The 20,161-nt window shown below is 37.5% G+C and overlaps 2 protein-coding genes across 4 annotated transcripts in view; both read left to right on the top strand.

The window, feature by feature from the left end:
* The first annotated feature begins 200 nt into the window (after nt 1-200).
* LOC102226516 (von Willebrand factor A domain-containing protein 5A-like) lies at nt 201-11,420 on the top strand. The gene is made up of 21 exons (XM_014472084.2): nt 201-1,782; nt 2,043-2,095; nt 2,332-2,534; nt 2,620-2,842; nt 3,672-3,838; nt 3,928-4,042; nt 4,975-5,147; nt 5,231-5,319; nt 5,764-5,908; nt 6,705-6,784; nt 6,901-7,015; nt 7,632-7,790; nt 7,887-8,023; nt 8,180-8,394; nt 8,570-8,632; nt 8,780-8,833; nt 9,098-9,127; nt 9,652-9,696; nt 9,917-10,065; nt 10,246-10,369; nt 10,476-11,420. Exons 2-21 carry the CDS (start codon nt 2,053-2,055, stop codon nt 10,553-10,555), a joined length of 2,409 nt encoding a protein of 802 aa, XP_014327570.1. The 5' UTR covers nt 201-1,782; nt 2,043-2,052; the 3' UTR covers nt 10,556-11,420.
* Nucleotides 11,421-15,069: 3,649 nt separating this feature from the next.
* Nucleotides 15,070-20,161, top strand: part of rap1gap2 (RAP1 GTPase activating protein 2) — a 93,801-nt gene continuing 88,709 nt past the window's right edge. For 2 of the 3 annotated variants that reach the window (XM_023351546.1, XM_014472086.2), the window contains exon 1: nt 15,070-15,677. In XM_023351546.1, coding sequence (XP_023207314.1) covers nt 15,511-15,677 — 167 coding nt within the window. In that variant the 5' untranslated portion in view covers nt 15,070-15,510. The remainder of the gene's footprint in view (nt 15,678-20,161) is intronic. The other variant, XM_023351545.1, reaches the window with a different exon arrangement.

Raw genomic sequence — 20,161 nt, 5'->3', positions numbered from 1 at the left:
ATGAATATGTTTAGGGCTGCACCGATTGCAGTTTTCTGGCCGATCCCTGGTTACCGATCTTTAAAAAGCCTGGCCTGCCAATTTTGATTTTGGCTGATATGATTTTTTCTTTTGTCTGAAGTGTTGCTAAATATAGCAAAAAAAGTCGGTGAGTTGGCAACAGTGGGGTGAATATTGTGAATTGCAAATGTGCAGACCTGACCTGGTGGGCCGGTCTGTCGGTCACACCTCTCACTGCAGAGCAGAAGAGGACACAGTCTGTGTCTAATTGAGATGAAGAGATTAAATTAAAAACAAAAGTCTTGGACTTTTTGGTTTCAGCAGGATTTTCTTTCATCACTGAAAGACTAGTAATCTCATTGTTAATGACAGAACCTCCTGAGGAATCAGATGAAAGGATTTGCCAAACCAAAGAAATTGCTTAACGAAAGAGAAAGAGGTGAGGAACAAACACAAGGGACTTTCACAACCCGCTTCCACACACTTGACATTTAGAAGGTATTAGGGAAAGATAAACCAAACAAAGGGGACTCCGAGCCCCACCTGCACCCACAGCATTTATATGACCGCACTACACAGCCAGAACCGAACCTGATCCACTGCTCACAGGAACCTTCCTCCTCCACCAAACCGGAACTGGAAACCATTCTCAGAACCTCACTCAAACCATTAACGGCGACTCCTAAAGCGTTACTTACCACCCACAACCACCAGGGGGGCAAGTTTGTTAACTGGCACCTCACTACCTGCAAAATCAGTCCTCATTTTGGATGATTATGACCTTAACAGGTTGCCCAAACCCACGCACCCGGACTTGCAGGTCGACTGTTACCCTGGTGCACAGCTTAAGCACGCCAATCACATCCTGAAAAGAGCCAGAACCTCCAGCTATGCCAAAAAAAAAAAGAAGTCCCGCTCTCAAGACTACAGGGACCAAACTACAGTGCAAAACCCCCTCACCACAGCTCAGGACACTGTCCCATACGCGGACCTCTACGTGCCGCTCCTAAACTTTTCAGATCGTCTATACCCTAACTGTAACCCGTCAAAAAAACAAAACAAAACAAAAAAACCCATTAGAATCTCTGTGGTCATATTTCGTATTTCAATGTTATTGAACGTTATAAATTACAAAGAAGAGAATGAAATGTGATGAAATAATAACGCGAAGAATGCATTTTAGAATTTTAACTCCCAAGTAAGACCCAGTCCAAATAGATATAACACAACTGTAACAAGACATGTTTAAAAGAACAATGCTAAACAAATGGCTAAAATAACTAACACTGATCATAAATTCTATCCATAATCCCTCACTTATAGGTAAAGCCACATGATAGTCAAACTCAACAAAATCCTTTAATTCTTGAGAATATTTTTAAGCAATTCAATAAAGGGAACCCTCAAAGTAGAATATTAACCGAAGAATTAAATGGTTAAATGATAAATTAAAAAAAAATCTAAATATATTATAATAGTTTCATTTTAATACATTCATGTAAAAGTCGAGATTATTGGTAAAAATGAGAAATAATCCATTTATTGTCCCCCTGGCAAACTTGTCCCCCTGGTGGTTGTGGATGGTAAACTGAACCGGGGAAATAGCACCGCCCCCTTCTCCGATCCCATGTATTAAAACGAGCGCTCCCAAGAGGAGTGACTGTGACGCCGTGCGAGACTTGAGTAAATAACAGACACTGAAACCTGAAGGATTCACAAGAAAACTTCCCTCGGAAGAGCTGGCTGCTCCTGTCTCCTGAGTACAGGCACGTTGTTGTAAAGGTATGTGTGTTTTGGGTTAACTATAGCAGCCCAGGATGTGTAGCGTTATTTTTTAAAATGTAGTAAACAATACAGAGTTTCAGCGTCCAAAGCTGACCGCTATGAGCCCTTCTGATTTAAAGGTTTAAAAAATTCATATTTGTAACACTGTAAACCTTCATTTATGTTAACCTATCAATAAGTTGCAATGTTTAAATCTCGAATTAGGTTTGTGTTTATTTATAATTTTCCAATAAATTGTTTCCTTCTCACAAACTCAGTTCAGGAAGAATGTCCAATCTATGTTGTCTGCTGACCGCTGAAAAAGATTCAGGTAATGTGCAAAAACTTTATTTGTAGTTTATTTATTTATTATTTTTTAGACATTTTTCTGTTTAGGTAGAACTGAATGGCTGTAGTCTTAGAAACTAAATTTAGAAGCAACAAAATTCTTATCTTATTATGCCATGATGCAAATCATAATATTAAGCCTGATTTCAAAGATTGTTTGAAATAATGTTTCAGTGTGTTTTGTCAGTTGACAGCAACAATCAGATCTTTCTTTCTCAGTTCCTCTGAAGAGCATTGATGTTCTGCTGGAGGTAAAGGACCACGTGGCTACTCTGGTCTCCACTCTGAACTTCGAGAATAAGGAGGACAAACCTCTGGAGACAGTTTTTGTCTTCCCTCTGCCTGGAGATGCTGCTGTGTGTCATTTCAGTGCTCAGATTGGAGAAACACACATTGTAGCTGAGGTGATGGACAGACAGCAGGTGAGCTGGACTCAAATGTCCTCTCTATAAAGGAGCTAAATCACAGTGAAGTGGACATTGCCGACATGTTTCTTGTGGACTCCAGGCTCGGCAGGTGTATGATGACGCTGTGAGCTCTGGTCAGAAGGTATTCGAATTGGAGGAGAGTGATGAGAGTCCAGATATCTTCTCTTTGACTGTGGGCAATCTGCCTCCAGGAGAGAGCGCCTCCATCAGGCTGGAGTACGTCACTGAGCTGGCTGTGCAGGCTGATGATGGGCTGAGGTTCTGTCTGCCTGTTGTTCTCAACCCTCAATACCAACCTCAGGGTAGGGAAACAGTCAGAAATCAACTTTATAATACTTAGCAAAATACTTAAAAATGCCAAACTTCAAACAGTTGCTGCTGTCCTCCACTGTGAAAGAAAATGTTGGATAATGAGGTCACATTTGAGCTTTATTTTAGGAATAAATGGCTCATTTTTCATCTTGGTGTAAATTTTAACACATTTCTGAACTGCTGAATGAACAAACATAAAAAAATCCTGAAGTTTTTCTGGGAATTTCTACCTTTAGCTAAGTTTAGGGCCATACAGTGGTTGAAATTTCCACTGTGTGTAGTGTTCAGCTTTATTACGCAACACAAGGTAGTCATTTCCTGTTATTGCAGAATAGCTCCAAGCAAATGTTGCAAGTATGAAATATTTGCAGAATACAATGTCAACAAACTGAGCCAAGTTACTTAATTCTTTCTTCTGTTCAAGAAAGACAAACAGTTGAAAATCAGAAGTTTACATACACTGAAGAAAAAGCCTCATGCACCTTTTGTTCACTGGCTGAAGTTGCATCCAACCAAACTTCTTTTTACTTTAGGTTAGCTAGAATTACCAAAATTATTTCTATTTGCCAAATGCCACAATAATGAGATAAAGGATATGTAGGTGATTTTTTTATTAATGTCTTCAGAATCAGAAGTTAATATACAGAATGACAGCTATTTTTAAACAGTCAGAAGAAGCCCAAGTGATGAAGTCATTGCTTTGGAAACCCTGGGTTAATTGGAGGCACACCCGTGGACGTATTTTTGTCAGTGTCTGATAATTTATGGTGCTAACGCTATTAAAACACACTGTATGTCTGTTCTGTCTCATGTTTCCAGGTAGTGAAGGTCCCAGTGTCCAGGTGACCTCAGTTCCAGCCTCTCTGGTGCCCTACAGTCTGTCCTTTTTTGCCAGAGTGTCCTCTCCTCGTCCAATCTCTAAAATAGAGTCCAGTTGTCCTCTGGAGCCCCTTCAGTATCTCAACGCTGATCAAACTCAAGCCACGGTGGGTAGAGAGCTGATTTTACTGCTGGGTGTGATTGGTACATACAAGATAAATCACTTTAATTCTATTTTTGTGTTTTTGAACTATAGGTGAAGTTGGCTACAGGACACAAGTTTGACAGAGACATTGAGCTACTGATTTATTACAAAGATACCCACCGGCCCTCTGCTGTGGTGGAGGCAGGACAGGCCTCTGCCAAACCTGGTGGGTAGAGATGGTTTATTATTTGTTTATCCTTTTTACAAGATTAGGCGATGTTTCATCTCTTTAAAAACAGCTTAGAAGTATTGTAAAAGGTTTGTAGCCACCCATCTTTGTAATTAATGCTCTAAAGCACAAGTATGAGGAACCCTTTTTATGCAGTATGTATTAGTGAGAATTTTCACAGTTGGCATTACTGTTTGAAAGTCCACTACGATGTCAATTATCTGTCTCTCCTGGTCAAGTGAAAGAGCAAGCATGAACAATGCCACTATCATGACCCATGTCTTTCTTGCTAATTGTGTTACTGTTACAGTTTAATTGTCAGATAAAAAAAATCTTAATATGAAGCCTTCATTTTGGAATCTCAAATTGAGTTTTAAAGAGGGTGTGTCTGCATGGATAATAATTCCTTGAAAGTAACACACTTTCATGTACAGATCATGGATAAACGTCACAATATAATGTGCTGCACCAGGTTTTAATGATAAGCTAATTCACATCTGCAGAGTCTATCAAAAAGTGGTTAAAGAAAACAAATTCAGAGTCAAAAAGCGACAAGCTGAATTCCCACTTCTAGTTTTAATGATTGCACAGATTTATTAAAATCAGACATTACAAAAATAAACGAAGAAAACAAAAACAATAATAAAGAAAAAAGTAGGACTTAAGCCTCACCTATCTTGCAAATGTGAATTTGCATGTTGGAGTGCGAAAACCGTTCAAGCCAGCTAATGTCAGAGGCTTAACAATTATTCACGAAGCCTAAAAATCAATAGACTTGCATCCGTTATTGGTATTGTGACTGGGAAAGCTAATTATGATGGTGTTTTTCAAACTAAATGCTTACTTTGTCCATGTTGTTGACTAGCTGTATACAATCACAGGAGGAATAGCAAACTTGTGATGGTACGTGGCCTTCACATTTGTTTCAGGCACTCTGATGGGTGATCCAGTGGTAATGGTGAGCCTGTATCCTGAATTTCCTGAATCTGTGATGTCTAATTTTAACTCCTGTGGAGAGTTTGTGTTCTTACTGGATCGATCGGGGAGCATGGATTTCCCGACATATTGTGGAAGTCGTCAGAGTCGCATAGCCAGTGCCAAGGTCATCTTTTAGAAGAAACATTTTATGATTTATGGCCCTCTAGTCATATCTTGACATTAATGTTCTTTTCTTTTTCCTTGAAGGACACTCTGATGCTCCTGTTGAAGAGTTTACCCATGGGCTGCTATTTCAATATTTATGGTTTTGGAGATCATTACGAACACGTTTTCCCGTAAGTTCGGACAGTACATACAGTGCTACTTCTATTGACTCCCCTGCTAAACATTCACCAAAAGCCTTAAGATTAAGAAAAAAATAAAAATGTATATGGTGGCAAAATCTCCACTTTAATTCAACTACATGTATTTAGTTAGGAGAAACTCTTATGTTAAGAAATGATTGACATATTTATTGACATTTCTGCAGTTAATACTTTCCACAACCTGCATTTACTGTACCAGTAGGACTTTGTATTCTTTGGTTATATATGTTCAATTTTTATTTTTAAGTGACATTGCACACATAACTACAATTAGATTATTTTACTTTAAGGCTTTTTACACATCTTTACCAGGGGGACCAATACATGCAGAAAGAGTTTAATATGGACATTCATAGATAATCTGATTCAACAGGTCTACAGACTTGCAGTAAGTGTGCATTGTTTCTCCAACAGTAAAAGCGCAAAGTACAATCAGAAGAACCTTAAACGAGCTATGAAAAGGGTTGAGGAGATGGACGCTAATCTGGGAGGATCGGAGATCCTGGAGCCTCTGCGACAAATTTACAGACAGCCTTGTATTCCTAAACATCCCAGACAAGTAATGCACAAACACACATGTGGCAGCAAGCTGACACTAGCAGGAAAACTTAAGCATAGCACAGTTCTCACTTACTGCAGGGGTTAGGAATTTTTATATTTCAACTCTTTAAAGGATTCAAGTTTATTTAATTAAAAAATGTATGTAATTCAAGTAAATAATTGACAGTGGGAAAAAAAGGGTGAGATTTAAAATAGTGAAGTCATAATATAATGCAATGGTATTATTCATATCTTTCTATTTAACTCCTTAAACATTGCTGAGATTAAGCCATTAATTGGATTGTGTTGTTTATATTTCAACTTATGACTAAGCTTTTAATGTGTTCAGATTAGTTTAAAGCCCTAGCTTATTAAAACATTCAAATTTCAGTGTGGTCAACATCTGTTGGGATTTCATTTATTACACACACACTTTAATCTAAAGCGCAGATTTGTAGTTTAAATCTGAGATTTCAAAATCCATAGTAGGCAGGTTGAAAGCTCAAAAGATATTAGAGGGCAACTTTGTGCAGTTGGTTTAGACTTTCTCACAGCCTGAATGAACTGCAGACATGTTGCAGAAAATTCAGTTGCCTTTTAAGTATTGTCTTTGCTTCCTCGCTCTTCTTATTAAATTGCCTCTGTGATGCTAAAACAGATCACTTTAAACCAGTAAGAACGGCAGTGTTATCAGCTGATCAAGATGAAAATTTGCCAGATCCAGTTTTTTTTGTATCATGTCTAAGGTTTTTCATCTGAAAACAGTTTTTTCTCCCTTCAGGTTATAATTTTAAATAATTTCTTCTTATTTTTAGCTCTTCATCTTCACTGATGGTGAGGTGAATTACACAAAAGCTGTTCTGGATGAGGTGAAGGAATACTCTGAATTTCACAGGTAAACACCACTACAAAACAATAGTGTCCAGCTCCGGACACCAGTCCAGTTTTGATGTGTTGTAAAATGTGGCAAATTTTACAAATGTGTAGAAAGCATATGCTTCTGTACTCTAGGTGTTTCTCTTTTGGGATTGGAGAAGGTGCCAGTTCTGAACTTATCAATGGGATGGCCAGAGAGGGAGGCGGACACGCTCAGTTTATTATAGGGAAAGAAAGGATGCAACCAAAAGTGAGATATAACTTGAAAAGATTCTCATGTTTATTTTTTGCATTAAGAATAATTTAATTTCATTTAGTTAGCTGTGTGTTTTTCTTTATTTAGGCAACTTCAGTGCATTAACAAATACAGAACACTAAAAATGCAAATGGTAGACAGAATTTAAAAAAAAACTTTGCTAAACTCCGAACACTACAGAACAAATTAGTGGCATCAGTTTAAATAATAAATTGGAGGCAATCATTAATGATTACATTACTGATATTTTTTTGGAAATTACTTCAGTTTTAATTTGAAAGTCTGTGTTTAGTTTCACAAGTCAGGAGTTTCACATGGTGACTCTGCACACAGACAGAAATGTTTTTTCCCGAAAAGTCACACAGTTCAACCCAGATATTTACACACACTGAAAAAAAGACAAACAATATTCAAAAAATAAACTTAAGGTCTGAAAATCTATTGAAATGTTTAAAGTCTGTTATTTTATTTTTGCAAGAGAGCTAAAGTGATGCCATAAGAGCCTTTCTGGTAACCTGGATTTATTTTTCAAAATGATAATCTCTCACCACTCATGTTCACAGTTTAGATATGATTAAGTTATTGAGAGAAATTTAAAATTTCTCCTCAGGTGATGCAGTCCCTGAGATTCGCCTTGCAGCCGCTCGTCACTGACATTTCATTGTCGTGGGATTTACCCGAGGGTGTGTCTGCCACCGCTCTGTCTCCACCACTTACAGCACTTTTCCAGGGTCAGAGGTCACTGATTTTTGCTCAACTCAACGGAGAGGCAAGGAGCAACACAGTTCTGGGATTGACTATGAATGTACTTTTCTTTTGGTGTGCAATCAAAGTAACACATGGATTTTCTGTTGTGTTTTCTCAGTGTTCTGAAGCAGCTGATGGGTGTTTGACAGTGAGGTTTTCCACAGCGGGTCATCCATGTCAGAACCAGCTGCACTTCTCTCTACAGCCTGCATGTGATCTAGACTTTGACCTGAAAGAAGATATGCCATTCACTTGGTAGTGTATTAACAACTCTGGTGACAAATGTTATGTTTAAAAAATAATGGTTGCTTTTAATTTAAATTTAGACAGAAAAATACACATGGAGCTATTTTTTTCCCCCTATGTATAAGGGGAAATATTTGATGTATTATTTGTTTTGTTTCCGCGCAGCTCCACAATCCACAGGCTGGCTGCTCGGACTCTCATCCGCTCCCTGGAGCAGGAGCAAAGGGAGCACGGGAAGCTGGCTGAAGAAATAGAGAAGGTGGTGGACCTCAGTGTCCAGTCTGGAGTCAGCAGCATCTTCACCGCCTTCATTGCCGTCGACAAAAACAATGGGGAACCTGTTCGAGGTCCGCTGATCTACAGGGAGAATCCTACATACAGTGAGTGGCTACATGTGGCTCAATCTGAAAAGAGGCATTTTTAAAATTGTTACATGTTGTGTGTTGAGTACATAATTCTGATCAGAGGTCCTTTTGTTGGTACTTCCTGTTTCATGGCAGGAATGTAATGTTTTTTATCTAATGGTGTGTAACTCTTTACTGTTTTCTGGTACAGTGCCGTTGCTTCGTGGCGGTTTGATTGGTCTGATGTTTGATGATTTACGGGCCGATAAAAACAGTAAGTTTGAACCTTTTTTGACATTTTAACCTTTTTTAAGAGATCAAACTAAGTATTGTGTGTCAGACAGCTTGGGAATGTTAAAGAAATGGGTTTTCTTTATGTGCTAAAACACAATGACTTTTAAATAATTTCTTCTTTCTTTAGTTTTCAGACGCATTTGCTCGTCTATCAGAAAAAGAACATCAGCTAGTAAGTTTGGTAAGCAACAAGCCCTGACATTTCTTCCTTTGTATGCATGTATTATATCTGTATGTATTATCACATTTTGACCTGCAGAGGGCACTGCTGGATAAGTATCTGGCCCGTAGGACATTGGCTGTATTAGTTATTATACTGTTTCACCTTGCTAATTTAATTCACCAAATGTGCCATTATTTTTATATTTACATACAGTACATATTTATTTTTATTTAAAAATTATGAGTAAAGTATTTAAAAAAAAAATCTATTTCTTATCTTCAGGAAAAGCTTGGAAAAACAATCTACTTTCAGGTAAGCAACATCAAGAAACATACGGATATGAGATGTTTATTTAACATGGTTAAAAATTGATATATATTCAACATGTGATTTTATTTCTTAGTTTGTGCTTGCTTGTATTTATCTCTCTAAATGGATGAAGTAATCACCTGAAAGGCTCGTATAAATGTTCAGACATTGCCACATTCCCCCTATTTAGTGCACTTTTTTTTTTTTTTTTTTACAAATGAGTAAAAAGCCATGAAATAACTGTGTCTCTTTTTCTGCATAAGCTCTAACTGAAAAATCAAGAAAAATCAATCCCTTAATTTAGACAACTATTTATTGAGACCGGAGGTAAAAAGTCTCACAGTAACAAGTAATTTTGTTTTGACAATGACATCAAAGATGGACATGGGCTCAGTATGTTTTTCAACCATGCATTGTAAGCATACATGTGTGTTGTAAAAATGAGCTCAGTTTAAATTTAGTAAAACGATTGTGTATATATATATATATATTTTTTTTTTTTTTCTTTTTCTTCTTTTTACCAAAAGCTTCCAGCTTCAAGAAGAGCCAAAGTGAATCTATTGAAAATACAGGTAAGAAAACAAGATTCTTTTGTTTGTTTTAAGTGTTTGATGTTATAAATGCAATTTGCATTTACAATTTTAATTCTGTACCATCAAGCAGCAGGATGGCTCTGTCTTTTTAACAGCAGTCTGCATAATCGTTTTCAAATTTATGTAAACATGTTTAAGGTGTTCTGTTTTTGATTTCAACTTTTGATATTCTCTTCAAAAACATCTTTTTGTGATAAAGGAGACTGTGGGCCCACAAAGCCAGCCAGAGATCCACTGCTGGAGCTCGTTTCGCTGCAGGATGCCTCTGGCTGCTGGCTGCTTGATCCATGTTTGGCTGCTGCTCTTGGAAAAAGCACAGAGGAGTTGGTAAAAACAAGGCCTTCATCGGTGGGTTGGCGTCACGTAAAAGATTAGCTATATTTGAGCAGGAAAATGAAGCATGACATTTTACAGCAAAAACATGAGGAAAAGAACATAAAATGAACTTAAAATCAAAGAAAAAACAGATTCCATGATAGGTTTGCTTTTATTTTTCCAACATTCCTTTCTTTTATTTTGGTGAACTAGGCCAAAAGGAAAGTGTGGGGCACCATTTTGGCTCTAATTTGGCTTCATGGATATCAAAAGGATGTGAAGGTTGAATGGGAACTTCTTGCTATGAAGGCTGCATCGTGGCTCAGAGCTGAGAAAGGTAATCACTGTCCTTAAACATAAACACCAGATTTAATTTCTTTCTTGGCACACCTGCACTGATGTTTGACCTTATTGAGACACTAACGTATGTTTTCTTTCCTCAGCTGTTTGCGTGACAGTGTGTGTGGAAGCTGGGAATGTCCTGTTGGGTTGTAATGTGACGACTGATGCTCTGGGACTCTGAGGTGTCTGTATTATTTGTTCCAATGGAGGGAACCCTGTGATTCTGTTACAAAAAAACAACAGAAACAAACTCACCCAATCACCAGATACCCGAATACCTCCACACTTCTATTCAACTGACTATTCAACCAATTTCTTTGCTTTCCTTCCCCCCCTCGACTTTTCCTGCACCACCAGACGAATTTCGAGTCATATTTCTGAGGTCGCAGTTAGGTCATCCAACTCCAGTCGTTCAGATCTCAACTTCCCTCTGTCGTCCCTGGAGAGCTCCGTCCCTCGGCCCCTCCTCTTCATCACTTACATCCTCCCCACAGACCATAGTTCATAAATTTAACATGTTTTCATGATTTTGTGACTGGGACCCAGTTCTACCTCTCCAGTAAATCCATTCTTCCAGCCTCATCTTTTTCCAACTGCCTATCTAAAGTAAAATCTTGGTTCACTTCAAACTTAATGACGATAAAACTGAAATTCTCCCCGTTGGTATGAAATCTAAATGATCAAAAGCTAACAAAATCTCTCTCACCATCAACAACTCCTACAGGTTCCTCTCCCCTCAGGTTAAGAGTCTGGGTGTCATCCTAGACAGCACATTATCTTTCCAATCTCATGTTAATAATCTTGCATATTTCCATCTCTGGAACATAAATCGCCTTCGCACTTCCCTTTACCCTGATGCTGCATCTGTATCAGATGCAAAGGAAAAAAACACCTGATATAGTCATTGCAATATCGGTTATTATCAAAAGGTTTTCTAGTATTTTGCAGCCCTAGATCAACTATGTTCATGTTTACTTGTTTCTTCTATTTTTTATTGTCTTTGCTTTTATTGTGAAGTAAAAATATATTATTATTATTTTGGTTTACCTGTGTGTGCACCTTTAATTATTCTGTGGCTTATTATTGATTTCATTGGTTTGCATTTCCAATGTAGTTAGAAAAAAATATATAGAGAACCTAAACCGCATAATTTATTAGCAATGAAAAATTCTGTCTCTAAACATTTTTCTTCAAAGCAGGTCTACCTGTCATGTGTGGCGACACAACCAGTCACTGAGTGACGAGAGTAATGAAGGTTTGGCTATAGCATACACATCACCTGATTTCAAAATGATAGAAGTTCCTTTTTTATTATTTTTCTACCTTCTCCCTTGAACTTGGCTTCTCGGGATCAATAATCAATTATAAATTTAAAGCAAGATGACGAATGATTGAGACAAAAGATGGACATAAGCAAATGATGATTATATCTTGATCTTGATTACAAAGATATCATCATTATAATAATAATTGTTAATAATATTAAATAAACCTTGCAGCTGAGCAATAGTTGGACTCTGTAGAGAAAAGAAGACACAAAGGAGTCTGCTGGAGCATACTTCCTCCTACACAAGGTCATTGCTGCAGAATCTGGCGCACTAAAGCTGCAGCTCCGATAAACACATTTCTTGAACAACACAAAATAAAACAAGAAAGCTCTATATTTCACAAGTTGAAATACAGCACACTTAAATTATGTGAATTTGGTGTCGTGCTGCTTTGGTAGAGGAGTTGTATTAGGAAGACAAAATTTGCTGTTGGGGAGTACGTTTAGTGTCACTAGTTGTCTTTACAGCAGTCCACCATGATAATAAATGGTGTCATAGAAGGTCCAGATTGTAAAATGTAAAGGATGGAAGAGGAAAAAGCAGAGGAAAAGTGCATACTAATACAAAGCTTTAATACAAAATGTTAACGTGCATCAGCAATTGCTACATTTTATTCTGAATCGGAATCAAAGATAATTTCTTGCATTTTGAATGGTTGGTATTTACAGAAGTATGGGCTCACCGAGGGTGCCATTAATTCAAGAAACAGCAGTTTTATATGATTTATAAAACTGCTTCTCAGGTTTACACTGAATGGTCTGAAAAATGAAAATATCCAGCAAGCAGCAGTTGTGTGATTGAAAATGTCGTATTGATGTTAGAAAAGAATATGAAGACTAGTTCAAGATGCTAGAAAGACAACAGAAACTAAAATGACAAATGTTGCTTCCTCTAATGACCATTGATCCCAGTATTTCAAATGCAACTAGTCAGGTGGGAAATGGGCAGTGCTGCTGTCAGACACTTTTGGAGACCCTAGTATCAACTGATGTTTAAATTCTTCAGACTACCTGTGTATTTTTGCTCACTGTCTCCATCCCTTTATGAACACAGTGGCCATCTTCTGATGACTATGTCTAGCAGGATAATGCACCGTGCCAGAAAGCTCAAATCTTCTCAAACTGGTTCCACAAGCATTTCATTCCAATGACTTCCACAGTAACCACATCTCAATCCAACTGGAAATTGTTGGGACGTTTTGGAACTGGAGATTCTTATCAAGGAAGAGAAGCTGGTAAATGTGAAGTAACTGACACCCTGCTGCAGCTATGCAATGAAGATTCAGGAAGTTGTCATGGCAAACAGAAATCAAAGACGCTACTTGCAGGTTTTGATGTTTTGATTATGTCAAGAAAAGCTAACTATGAAAGAAGGGCCTATAAATAATTGGGCATATAGGCTATGGCAGGTGCCATCTGCTTGCCCTGACTAAGCTTCTGACACATCACTTGTTAGTAAGACAGATTTGGGCCTATGGGGGCGACTTGTTACTATGGCAGACACCATGAAGCAGCGATACCAGCTGTCACAATCCAACACCTGCCAACCTGTGGTTTGGATCATAAAAATAATTCTTCAATTTGTACTTGTATGGTTTGGGTATTTTCCTTTCTTTAATGTAAGACCTTTTATCTCTATTCAGAGGAGTTTGAGTTCATATCCTCAGCAAACATTAGATCTGGAACATTATTGACTAAAACAAAACAAATGATTTCCCTGCTCAACAACATGGTGTTCTGTGTGTTAACCGCTCTCTGTGTGCATAAATGGTACCATACTGGCTCCAAATGGTCACTGCAGCTAATTTTATCTGAACCTTTGGCAGAACCCAAGCCAACACTTTTTAAACTGGTTTCCAAGACAACGCCAACCAGTTGGACCAATTAGAACAAAGGAGACCTACGAATTAAGCTGTGTGGAAATCAGAAGAAAAGCATTCTCAAAATTAATTCAACAAATTAAAAAAAGTGTGCTTTGGACAAAGAATGACCAACACTGTGTGAGTATTCACCTGGTCTTGCTTTTCGCTATTAATTAAGCAACAAAGATTTCATTAAACCCGCTATCCGCTCTTGCTTTTTCTCTCAGTCAGACTTCCCTGTCCATGTGTGTTGCTAGAGCTGCAGGCAAAAACAAACAAAAAAAAAGACAGAATCAATAAGAAACAGTTTAAAGGGGCTGATGTTTTTTCTGTTTAAAACCATTAATGGAAAGCTGTAGCCTCTGAGCTGCACATCAGTCACATGCCACACACATGAACAGCTGAATTGACAGCTTTTGTATTGCAAAAGGGAATCCACTTTATTGAATAAAACACAACCATTATCCCATGGTGTTAGCTGCTTGAGTGTGTGTGCCACTGACCCTGCGTGTTAAATATCAGAATCACTGACCTTTAGAGTAAACCCTTTCAGCACAATCTCTGAGGTTAAAGCAGTGAATTCACCAATCCTGAAGAAAGTCACATCATGTTCACTGTGTATGCATGTAATTTAGCATTTTCGGAATATTTGATGTTTATTTACCATGCAAACATGCTAAGCAGATAAAAAAAAATGTTTTTTTTTCTTTGTAACTCCCATTGCATAAAACACATGCTATAAAATACTTACCATGCCTTAAATTGTATCTACACGCCTTCAACATCTTTAAATGTATCCCATTATATCTACAGACATTGTTGCATTGTACTGGCATTTGGTGTTATGGACCATCACACAGTAGTGCAGATTTATGAAAAATAGAAAACCAATGAGTACAATGACATGTTTCATATCAAACTGTACTGATGTGCTAGAATGGCAGTCAAAGTCTGGACTTAAATGCAGTGACTTGACAATTGGCATTCACAGACACCCCCCCCCCATCCACTCAGACTGAGTTTGAGCTGTTTTACAAAGAAAAATTGACTAAAACTTCTGTCTTTAGATGTGAAGAGCTCAAAGAAACATACTCTGAAAGACTAGCAGGGGAAATCATAGTAGAAGGATGTTTTACAAAGTACTAAGTATTTAAAAACAGCACTTTTTTTAGTGTTTTCCATCCACTCATCTGTAAGTATAAGAGTAAAGAGAAAGTGGGGATATGTTATTAGATTTGATCTTTTTTAAATTTCACACCAACAATCTGAAAACTAAGAGCATTAAAGTGTAATAGCTTTGTGGAAATTAATGTTTTAAGCTCAATTTTTCTTTTAGGGCTGAAGGTGAACCTACCACTAAACTTAAGCTTAGACTTGTGTAATAAATAATGATACAAGTTGAATCTGTTTTATGTTTTGATAAATTAAGATTAAATTAGAATAATTTAAGAACCTAGTTAAGACCACAATAACACATTGAAACCCTGGAATTGATGGAGCCTGTTCTTTGTTTTTGCCATGTCTGTACATGTACATGTAAAGAGGCTAATGTGGTGTTTTTGTCTCTGTCGGATAACGATGTATCTTGCGACAGGTTGTGATATTTAAACTTTTCAGTGCCCTTATCTCTTCCTCTCTCTTTGTCCTTGTTTATTTCCTTGTCCACCAACTCTGTTTTGCTCATTTAGTTTGTCCTTTTCTGCCTTTGCCTAAAAACATAACCTGCCCTTTTCTTTTCTCCCAACCTCAGTTTTTTTCTCTCTGTTTTTCTTCATTTGGCCTTAAAAGGCTTTAAGGGAGTTAGGCGTAGCCCTCTCCATGGTAACACTGTCTCCAATTCTTTCACACACACGTACACACCCGCGCACACCCATACGCATTTTCTCACTGTTTCTCATCTCATGATGCTGCCCTACCCTGGGCTTCATTGCTGTACCCACCCCCTATATGTGCTCCGTTTCCCCTCACTCTCTCTCCCTCTCTCTTCTTGTTTCCCACAGATACACACACTCACCATCTCTTTCTCCTTTTTTCTGCTCTTCTGCTGATGCTGCACCATCCACTGACTGCAAGATGTTCAGTCCAGCTTCTAAAGGATCCGCAGGGGACTCAAGGTAAAGCTTTCACACTTGTTTCCTCTGGAACAGAAATGAAGCAAAGCTGTTAATGTTGATTTTTTTGTTTTTTTGGTGCTGTTTTTGGCTAGTGACCACAGCTCAGAGGAAGCCAAGTAACTGATTGAAAGTGTGTGCGTGTGTGTGTGTGCTGACTAGAGTGAGAACTCTCCAGATGGAGAGGTAGGCTTTTGTTGAAGTAGTTGCAGGTTTTCTCTCCCACGTGTGCTCTGAATCTTTGCACGGTCAAGATTGAATGAAAAATTAACTTAATTCCATCTTAATTCAAGTGAAAAAAAATCCTCCAAAACATCTACCTGTGGATTACCTGTGTGTGTTTGGCGTGTGTGGGGGTGTGTAGGGGTGTGTGTGTAAATGGTTAGAAGTAAAAGCCACTGGAGTACAAATTATCCTGCCTGTTGTGCTGCAACAGTGCTGCAATGTCTTATTACGATTCTCTGGTGGTTTATGACATGGTGTGGGGATGGAGAGGTGGGGGCATGTAGTTATGGCTTTTTGCTCATGTGTGTGCAAGCGCCGGGGGGAGTGTGTGTGTGTGTGTGGGTGGGCGGATGAGATCAGTGATTCTTAATATTTTAACAAATCATCCCCAAAACATAACATCAATGTCTTGACAAAATCACATTCAAACACTAGAGAAAAACGTGACATGTTTGCATGCTGGTGTGTTTTTGCATGAGCGTGAATTTTCCAGTTGGGTTGCCTCTTTCATGTTAATTTGCACATACAGCACACTGCGGATGTGCACAAATGTGTGAGTTTCCCCCTAAGGAAATGCAATCTTCACTTAGATACTGTGCCTGGGGACAAACACTGAAAGATACTGCGGGTAGTATTCCATTGATGCAATCTAAGGCTCATAACAGCAGACATTAAACGTCCTTCAAGACATCTGGTGTGAGCTGAAGTCCTGGGAGTTTATTGTTTTCCTTAGAGCTGGCGGTTTTGTTTTACATCCTCTTGTATCCTTTCAGTAGAGAGTTTTTAACAACACTGTAATTGTCTTCACTTCATTTAGCATTGTCCACTCACAAGGAAGCACCGTAAAGGAAAATTAAATGACAGAAGTGAGAACCGATTAGTTGTTTGTCTTAATGAACACACGTGAAGTAAAGTCTAAAGATTACAGTGGAACAAAAATAGCAAATAAATTATACACTGGAAATGAAAACAGACTGGAGAAGCAAAAATGTAAAGAAGAAGCATAGATGAATACATATTCATATAAATAAAGTGTAGAATGAAGTGCAATTTTGCAAAGGGTGGAGAATAGGACCCTACAAATTTCTTTGCAGCCCCCAGTAAAAATGTGAGAAACTTGAACTTGCTGTTTCCTGAGGGAAGAAATATTATGTAACACAGAGGAATGCTTCAAGATAGAAAGGCAACATGGCCTTTCGGTAAAACAGTTTACTATTGTACATACAATCGAAACCAGATATTTTTAAAGATTAAAAAATGACTTTATTTTCCTTTCTAACTATCTGACACTAAAACGACTTGAATGTTTTCTTTTTCACATAAAGAAGGATTACCAAAATAATTTCTGTCAAATACCAGAAGATTGAAAGAGATTATGTTTTATGTTCTTCTTTTCTTTAAATACACAAGTTTGTAAGCTTATTAGAAACACACATTGCAATTAGGGCATTTATTTAAGAATATATTTTACAACTTTACTTAAAAGCTGTATTCTCATATTATGTCATTTGAGCTAATATTAGCTCAAATAGTTGTACACAGAGATGCTATTGAATAGATAAATGAAACTGAAGAAATACCGTTTTAGGTCACACCTGCACCTCCTTCTTCATCTTTTCTTTATATGTCTTCCTCTGTGGATTTTTGCACTATCGATTCTTCTCTGAGCAAACTGGTTTGAAATATTTGTATGCAGAAGCAGACTGGGAATATATTAATTACCATTTTCTTTAATTACCATTTACTAAAAGTCAGCTTAAAACTGCCTAATTATGCATTTTTCTCTCCTCCTCAAACACAAAAGAAGAAAATTTTGTATATTTTAAGCTCTTATTCAGTGCAGTCAGGAGAGTATAAAACTTCAACATGAAGGTTTTTTTGGTTTAGCTTTTGCTAATCTTTTACCAAGCAAATGAAAAAGAAGAATCTTTTGTTCTTGTCATCAGATCTGAAACCAAGCAGAGCTCCGAGTTTCAGATGAGGACTGGTGTGACATCAAACCTCCAAATGCACAACCTAAAACTTATTTAATGAGCTTTTTTTTTCATTTTTTTCACATAATCTCCTCTGAGCTACAGTACAGACCAAAAGTTTGGACACACGTTTTAATTCAATAAGTTTCCTTTATTTTCATGACTATTGACATTGTAGATTCACACTGAAGGCATCAAAACTATGAATAACACATGTGGAAATATGCACTAAACAAAAAAGTGTAAAACAACTGAAAATACCCCTCATATTCTAGTTTCTTCAAAGTAGCAACCTTTTGCTGTGATTACTGCTTTGCACACACTCTGCATTTTCTTGATGAGCTTCAAGAGGTCGTCACCTGAAATGGTTTTCACTTCATAGGTCAACCTGCCCTGTCAGGTTAATAAGTGGGATTTCTTGCCTTATAAATAGTCATGAAAATAAAGAAAACCCATTGAACTAGAAAGGTGTGTCCAAACTTTTGGTCTGTACTGTACATATTTGGTAAAATAATAGACATGTTTTTAAAAAACTGCACACATTTTAAAGAAGAGTTAAGATTTTTTTTGTCATACTGTAAAATAATGATTACCTCATAATCAGGTTCAAAAGAAAAGCCAACTGGATTTTATTCAGAGGAAAGAGACAGCGTTCTGTGTGAAGAAAGGGTGAATTTTTCATTTTGATTTTCCTAATCTCATCTAAAACCAGATGAGGACAGATATGTTTGCAGCCATGGTAAAGAAATAGAAATTTAAACTAAACTCAGTTATATACTTCCTTAAAGTAATAAAATCAAATCAATATTTTAATTTGAATATTTTTCCTCAGTTATAGGAACAGGATCTAATTTTTTTTAAATCACCGGTGGTTTTGTTAATCCTTCCTTTGCCACAAAGAGTTTTCTTTCCTAGTACTCCTCAGGTAACCAGAGAGGTTTTCTACAGCAGGAATGAAACGTTTACTAAAGATTGCTGTTGATCCAGTGATGAACCCATTTTCAGTGTGCAGTTTGGGCCTTTTAAACATGTTCATCTTTATTTTAAATGCCAAAAGGTTTTTGTTGTTCATAAGTTCATCTGAACAAATCAAACATTCCTAGATAAAGTCCCAGTAAAGTTGAACAAAATGCAAATTTTTAGGTTGTTGTGGTATGACACACATTGCTTTATTCTGGCATCCCTCCCAAACAACCAGTTGAAATATGGAAAGTGTGTAGTGGTTGCTATGGAGATTCGGTGACACCCCCCAAGATGTCTCCTTTTTTGTTTTTTTTGCTGGAACTGTCTAACAAGAAGCTTTGGAAATGTTTTTATTTACTCCTTTGTCATTCTGCTCCACCCTAGAGGCCAGTGACTAAAAGAAACATGTCTCTGTCACATCATATTTATACTCCACTGAAACAGAAAACCATGGATTAATAATTTCATAATTTCTCTTTGTCTGTATTACAAATTCTTCTTGTTTTTACAAGATGCTAAATGTGTTCCTGATAAGATTTTCTGATCATATGAGCAGAAATGTTATTTGAAATCCAACCACCTGTTTCAGTTTACTTCACTGGAAATGTAATTTAGGGAAGCCAGGATGCAGTAGAAATTATACAATCTGTCACCGTTTTGCTTCAGCACAAAGACAGCTTGTCAATATGCTTATAGTGCTGTTATAAAAAATGTCCTGAGCTCAGGCAGGCAGCCTTGAAGTGCAGCCTGAGACTGCTGACTTTGGAGTTTTAATTTAGACATCAAAGCACCTTAATCATCACATCAACCAAAAGAGGCAAAAAAAAGAGACACTTGACACAGCAGGCCCAGACTAAAGGGCTTGACAAATTATCGTTCTGCAGAGCCAAGAGGATGACTGGTTCTGTCAGCATCAAGGTGTCCTTTTTGCTGTTCATTCCTGCGTGGACAGATAGTGGCTAATCTGCAGCGTTCAGGATGAATGAAGTCAGGGTTTGTCACATTGACTTAATTGCCTGTTCACAGATGTTGGAATTCAACTAATGTCAAGATATGTTCCTCACTTCCCCATCTCTGCTTGTCATTATTATTCTGGTTCATAATCTCACCTTTATGTTTTGGTCCAACTCTGTTTCATTTGCCTACCTGCACTGCAAAGAATTGCCTTCTGCACCAAACGGCAATCCTCCTTCCTCACTTATTGTGATTTACCCGCTTCCTTTGACTTTAATTTAGAATGTAATAAGCTCAATTCTTTTTCCTGCACCAACTTTTGTAAGGAAATCAATGCAAACTCTGATACAGTGACAAATGAGTCCCCCGCTG

This window comes from Xiphophorus maculatus, chromosome 18, assembly GCF_002775205.1.
Source record: "Xiphophorus maculatus strain JP 163 A chromosome 18, X_maculatus-5.0-male, whole genome shotgun sequence".
NCBI lineage: Eukaryota > Metazoa > Chordata > Actinopteri > Cyprinodontiformes > Poeciliidae > Xiphophorus > Xiphophorus maculatus.
The sequence above is the reverse complement of the archived record's forward strand: the minus strand, read 5'-3'. Positions and strand labels throughout refer to the sequence as shown.

Coding starts and splice junctions, on each gene's coding strand:
- LOC102226516 (XM_014472084.2), top strand. CDS start 2,053: ATGTCCAATCTATGTTGTCTGCTGACCGCTGAAAAAGATTCAG. Junction 5,909..6,704: donor TTCCTAAACATCCCAGACAA/GTAATGCACAAA, acceptor TCTTATTTTTAG/CTCTTCATCTTCACTGATGG. Junction 9,128..9,651: donor GAAAAACAATCTACTTTCAG/GTAAGCAACATC, acceptor TTTTACCAAAAG/CTTCCAGCTTCAAGAAGAGC.